This window comes from Antedon mediterranea, chromosome 6, assembly GCF_964355755.1.
Source record: "Antedon mediterranea chromosome 6, ecAntMedi1.1, whole genome shotgun sequence".
Classification (NCBI taxonomy): Eukaryota; Metazoa; Echinodermata; class Crinoidea; order Comatulida; family Antedonidae; genus Antedon; species Antedon mediterranea.
In genome coordinates, this window is record NC_092675.1 from 29,874,490 (window position 1) to 29,881,387 (window position 6,898).

Below are 6,898 nucleotides of genomic sequence, written 5' to 3' on the forward strand. Positions count from 1 at the left end.
TGAAGATCCAATGTTGGAGTTTTTTTGTTTGATTTTTAATATATTTAAAACATACTAGCATATTATTATATCAATTAAAATACTAATAATAATTAATTGGATAATTAATAATTAACAAGTTATATGACAATATATTCGATTATTCATTTTATAACATTTAGAATAAATAACTAGCTATTTTATTTTATTTTATTTTTATTTTATTTCATACTCATCCAACAGCGAGTAACCTGCCAATTACAGGATGGATAAACTATTTAATAATTTCACAAGACAAACATATACACAAGATGCTCTACATCAACAAAGACTTATTATTAAGTCTTTGGGAGTGGAGTTGTAAATTGTCATGAGAAAAAAACCCTGACATATGACAGGACTTGAACCCAGGACCCTTAGATTGGTAGCCAAGCATCATAACCACCAAGCCACAGCTCCACTCCACTCTATTATTTAATAATATAATTATTTAATGATATTTCCAAATGTATACTGTACAGTAATAGCTAAAAAACAAAAGTGGAATCTTCGTTATTATTCATAAGTCAAATTATTCAATAATTACAGATTCTGATTTGTTTATGGTGCTCTTTTAACCATCATCACTGTTGTCTTAAGACCTCTATCAAAAGTTTTCTCCCAGTTGATGCCCGTGTTATTATGTGTACCTGGTGTGAGATAAAGCCCATTGAGGTTTGAATGATAACAGGAATAGTACCACCAAGCACCTTTGAATTGCTCAGCACAGTTTCTACTGCCTCTCTTATCATTGTCTCTATCATACGTTGTAAATTGTTGACCATTGTGGAATGCCATCGAGTCACCTAAACAAACAAAATATTAGATAATCTTTAGTTTTCTTCATAAATATTTAAATTAAAATTCATTTTTAAATAGTTGTGTTTCTTTGTATTATAAAATAAAAGATGTATGAAAGGGAATATAATAATTTTACAATAATAAATAACCTACAATTCGTAATTTATTTTATATTGATTTAAATTTGTCTGTAAAAGAATTGTATGCCATTACTTAATAATCTTTTAACTCTTATATCATTATGGTTGCTTTATTTTTAAAATTTTGTGAATGTAAATGTGAAATGTAAATGTGGCTTGACTTGACAGTAGCCTAACTACAGTAGTGTGAACGACACATGCAACAACTTTCTTCTCCCCTAAGTGTCTTTTCGTGTCGAGTGCTGCCACAAAACACAACGAAAGTGTTTGAATTGACCAGCACCTACACCCACTCTTGAAAGATGATCTGGTTTCTTTTGAGTGCACACGAGCCAGATATGTACACGGAACTCCAGTTTTAAAACCTTACATGTGAAGGCTTTCTTGGTCATAGAGTTATTATAATTTATAAGCAATGCGCTTAAATAATGGAAAACACAAGATTTTTATTTTGAATTTCATTTCTTTAACTTAATTTTGTGCGCCAGATCGATCTATATCAACTTCGAAGTGGGAGTGATCCCTAGTTGTTATCACTGGCTCCTGTTTAGGGACCACTGTCTAATTATATTGAATAAAGGTGATGAATGCTGTGACCTGGGCACTGTTAAATAAAATGGAAAAGAAAATAGCATCAGCACAGCACAACATGGAAAGAAATATGCTCGGAATCACACGTAATAAAGACAGAAAAACAAACGAATGGGTGAGAAAAGCCCAATACATTATGAGAACTATCAAATTAAGTGGAAGTGGGCTGGACATATCAGTAGGAAAACAGACAATAGATGGACTTCGCTAATGACATCATGCAGACCCATGGACGGGAGCAGAAATAGAGGAAGACAAAGAGTGAGATGGTGAGATGAAATAGAGCAGCTAGAGATAGTTCACTATGACAGAAACATGCTGAGGCTTTCGTCCAGCAGCAGTGAACTGACAACGGCTGATGATGATGATGATGATGAATGCAAACAAAAATAACAATTAAAACAAGCAGTTTGCAAGTAAACTTAGGCTGTACATTATAAGGTACAAGGATTTTCAGTTCCCCACCCACCATTTTTTTTCCAAAATATCATTATCAATAAAACACCTGTTTATTACATAATGAAGGTATGATTTTATTTGAGTAATTAGAGAATTCTATAATTGTGTTGATCTATAAGGGAATATGTCAAAAGAAACTCTACAATATGCTTGTTTACTTGAAATGTGTTTTTTAGTGTAAAATGTATTGTAGTATACTAACCCGCTGTTCCTGTGTATCCACTGATTGTCAAAGTATAGTTAAACTCTTCGGTACCAACACAAAAGTGAGAATATCTTGCGTTCTTCATTACATTCAAGTGGTCTGTCATTTCTACCAATAGCTCAAAATGGCCATCAGATGTTAAACGGTTGATCTGTTCATTACCAAGCCAGAACTCTGAGTTCACGTTTCCAAAACCCTCTTTGTATTCTGTCCAATTACGGTAGAAATCAACTGATCCATCTTGTCTTCTCTGTATCACCTGATAATGAAAAGATCTATACTCTACTTTACTAAAACAGTGATGGAAAGCCCATCAACTGGAGTAAATAGAAATGAATGAAATGAGAACCTAACTGCCAGTAATAATAATTTGCTCCTTGGTTCTAAGTATGCAAGTTTTGGAACATTAGTATATATAATGATCGGTCTTTTTGTTAACATTTCAACATATTTGTCAACCTGAAAGTTTCCACAGCTGTGTAAAGGCGCGCGCTTCCAAAGTCATACCAATGTTTTCTGTCCCTGGCACTGTTTTAGTAATGAATTATTTTAATAATAAAAGCGTAAAAGCTGTGGCAATGATGTTGGATTAACAGTACTTCTAATTTCTTTGAATAAATTGTTGCCTACTGTATACTTACCATCCAACCTCCATCTTCCCTCATGTCACAGTACACAGTAAACTCTGGTCCTCCATCACCTGGCTGTATCACATATTCACCACTATCAGCAGAAGGAATATGTTGTAAAATGCCACCACAGTCCCTCATTCTCTCTAAAAATAAAAATAAAAAAGTTTGATGTTTAAAAAAAGATCACACTGGTATTATTAGGAAAAATAGTTTGTATCTATTATAGAGGAAATCCAATATTCAATTGTAAAAGTAATTAGTTAATTAATAATAATTAGTAATTTATAATTCTGCAAAATTTAAACTAGTTTCCAATGGACACAACTGAATCCCTAGGTGGTAATCCCATGGGCTTAGTAGATATGCCTATAACAAGTAGTACCAAATCATAGTTTATATATACAAAACGTTCATCATTCATTTGGTTTGAATTTATAGTAGGTTAAATCAATCCTGGTAACTGTACTGTAACATTTTGAAGGACACACAAAATAAAGAGAAAATTTCCTAGGCAAATTCAACAGCAACTACCACTACCAATCAACACTGATGTGAACCTCCATATAAAGAATCAATTTATAAGAATCAATTTATTTAATATAGAAGTTTGCAAAATTGTATACATACTTTCTTTCCTTTCAATGTAACAAAATTCAAACGTTTGAATTATGTTGTTTTCAACAGATGATTTTTCCAGTATTTGCTTATTGATTTGACAAACACGATCCTTCTGGTTATAGTTGACCGACAAACAATCAGATTGATTCTTTGAACATTCCAGTAAACAATTTAGTTTGTGTATATTCTTCAACTCATAACTCCAACCTTCAAGAGCATGCCCCTCTAGGATAACCGTATAATCATATGTATTGATCGAAAGATCACTGACAACAAAGGGCAGAAGAAAGACAATTATTAAAGTTGAAGATAGCATTACGACGTTTTAGAATTATGTATTGACGAATGAAACGGTTATCGTGCCAATAAAATCTACAAGTCACCTAGCCTTCAAATACTCGACGTACGCCTGTATGAGTTTCTTAACGTTGTGGTACAAACTATTTTCATCTTATATGAAGATACAGTAGATATTCCATTATTCAACCACATCATAGACAACTCAGTGTGTACCAATCAAAATGCTGAGTGTAAGATATGATTTACATAATAATGTTTGAACAATCATGAAAATATACTCTTTTGTTTTTTTATACGCATTTTTTTTTTGTGTGTGTACAATCTATATTATAAATTATGGTTAATTCTGACATAGGCGAGAACAATGGAAAAACTTCGGGACAAATCTCTGCCTTGGATACCTACCTGATCTATCTAAGATGTACCGTGAAATGTAAATTTGATAATATTAGTTTTCACTATTACAATATTGTTCCATATTTCTATCTTAGGAAGATATTATAAGAGTTTCTGATTTCATCGGTAGATTTTCAACTAAATTTTAATTGTACGCGGTCAAAGTAATTTCCGGGTTCACGATGAGTTCACGGGTTCACCTTGCAACTATCTGGTTTCAACTAAGTTGGCCGTTAGTGGCTATAGCCAGTTTAGTTTTTTTTGTTTATTTTCGGATCGGAACGCGCGTGTGAAGGTACAGTAGTTAAAAAATAAAAATTATATTGCAAATTAATAAAGATCAAATTAAATATACGCCATAAAGCATCGGAATATACTGTGGGAAATAGTATTATAACATTACATAGAGAGATCTGATGATAAGAAATTTTGTTTAAAATCAAGTGAAATCCCGATAGCAGAGTTTTATTGAGTAAGCTGACAGGAATAACTGTAGGCTATCTGTGTCCCGTTAGGACTGGGATGTTTGCCCATGTTGCAAGCCGTCTAAAACGTCTTCCTTCTTGGGCCAAAACGGGCCACTTTGTCGCGGAAGTTAGTTTCAAAAGATGTTTAAATTAAATAATGTATTAATTATTAGGATGGTATTTATTTGAATAAACGTCCTCAATAACACATCACTTTGAATAATAATCGCCCACACCCCCACCCCCCCCCCCACCAACTATCTAATAAACGCCCATCCACATTTATACACACAATAGGCATATTGTATTATATTTATAATAACACAATTTTACTATTTGTAGTAGAGTCATCGCACTGTTATCTACAATTTACCAAGCATTTGTTATTCTCTTTTACCACTTTTCATATCTATTAGAGGATTGTATTTGATTATAAATGTTACCACATTATTAAAACTAAAAAAATAAACATATCCCTCGATAAGCACCTCTCTCAAATGAACTCCGTCTCCCACCTCCGCCCTATAATATACTCATTAAAATGTTATTAAACATCTACGACACTGTAAAACAGAGTAGGTTTAGTTTTACGAATGTCAAGCATTTTCAATAATGGTAACCGACAGTACAAGGAGACCGTCCTTCTAAAAACTTTTTACCCGAGTCATTATCATTCCGAGAACCATCGTCTACACTTTCTGAGGAGGGAGCGAGCGAGGCGAGCTCACCCTCTAGTATTTAAAATACAGATTACTTTCTAAAACTTTGGTTTGCTACGGTATTCGCTTTAAAATGTTTTAAATTATTTCTGTTTTATTGAGAAGCACCTGATCAAAATCTGATTCAATACCTGCAACAATTCATAATGCGTGAAGTGTCAGTTATAATATGTTATTTCCAATTGAATCTTGTTTTCTGTTTTCAATTTGGTTTTTCTGTATGTACATCATAAAATCACCATAAAAAAAAATAAAATATTTAAATTAGATTGATTGATTATAGACAGAAAAGTCGTACATTTGCTGTAATGTTGATGTGATAATCATGAATTCTGTGTAATATCTTTTTCTTATCTTTAAAAGTCTGACCAGTTAAAATATTGAATATAAATGAATAATTTCAGTATTCTGGATAAACAATTCTGTAGTAAACACAAAATGTAAATATATGGCGCCACTGCAATCAATAACTCGACTCTTTAAATCTCTTTTAGGAGACATAAACATAAGAAAACGTGTTTATCCCTAAGTAATTACATATTATGTATATTTAATTTACAGACTGTATATTTATATGTAATTAAGATAAATTAAACAAACAATATTTATTTTCCTATATTGGATTACCTTACCTTACAATGTCTTTTGATGACTGACAAAAAACAATTATTTTAAAACGTGCAACAATATCTTACATTGCTTTCAAGTCAAAAATCTTAATGGTATCACAATTTTCAAGATTGAACAGTAAATCATACAGTTTGGTTTTCATAAACTTGACCAACAAGTAATGGATTAATTCCCAGCCACCCCCCCACCCCCCCCCCCCTGATAAGAAAGTGCTTATTTTCAACAAGATCATGTGACACAAATAAAATTCCAACAAATATGAAACATAAGGGAAACTATAGACTGATAATTATTGGAATGTATGATAGACATTTTTTCCCGCACATGGCGTTTGTCTTTCTTTCCATTCAGATGGACCGTGTAGTCATACGTCACAGCTGAACAACTCTGATAACGACATTATTTGAGGAAGCTTGTATCTTGCGATAATAAATAAATTCACAAAACGTTATATCTATCAAAATTGCTGAAAGTATATGTAGGCCTATTGAAGAATGAAACGCGCTTTAATTTTACCATTTTTACTTATTTTTTAAAACTTTATTTCAACCATTTATCTAGAAACACTAAACAGAAATTACATGATTCCCCACGATAATTTTAATGCAAACAGCAAGAGCAAGCTTTCAGCCAACCATGCCTGCACCATGGTTGCTTTTGAAGCGTTACTACCGTAGTTATAGCCCTTTGCAAAACATACCAAAATTCCCATGTATGAAATTCCAAAAAACACCCCTAAGAAAAATAATGGTATCGCCTAAATTCGATTGGTACAAAAAGATTTCACAAAAACAATTCACAAATTCTTTTTCGTTTTTAAGGGCAAAAATCACACACCTGTTACCATGGCAACCGTTTGTTTTCAAAAATATTTTGGTTTTGTTATATATAAGTGTGATTAATTAGTATGAAGAAAATTAAT

At 32.3% G+C, this 6,898-nt stretch overlaps 1 protein-coding gene across 1 annotated transcript; it reads right to left on the minus strand.

Annotated features, from left to right (window-relative positions):
* Positions 1–498: 498 nt before the first annotated feature.
* LOC140052232 (fibrinogen-like protein A) lies at positions 499–3,937 on the minus strand. Its single transcript, XM_072097699.1, has 4 exons — positions 3,474–3,937; positions 2,856–2,989; positions 2,212–2,473; positions 499–824 (listed from the first exon to the last, which is right to left on the minus strand). The coding sequence occupies exons 1-4, from the start codon at positions 3,778–3,780 to the stop codon at positions 580–582; spliced, it is 948 nt and encodes a 315-aa protein (XP_071953800.1). The 5' UTR covers positions 3,781–3,937; the 3' UTR covers positions 499–579.
* Positions 3,938–6,898: the final 2,961 nt, after the last annotated feature.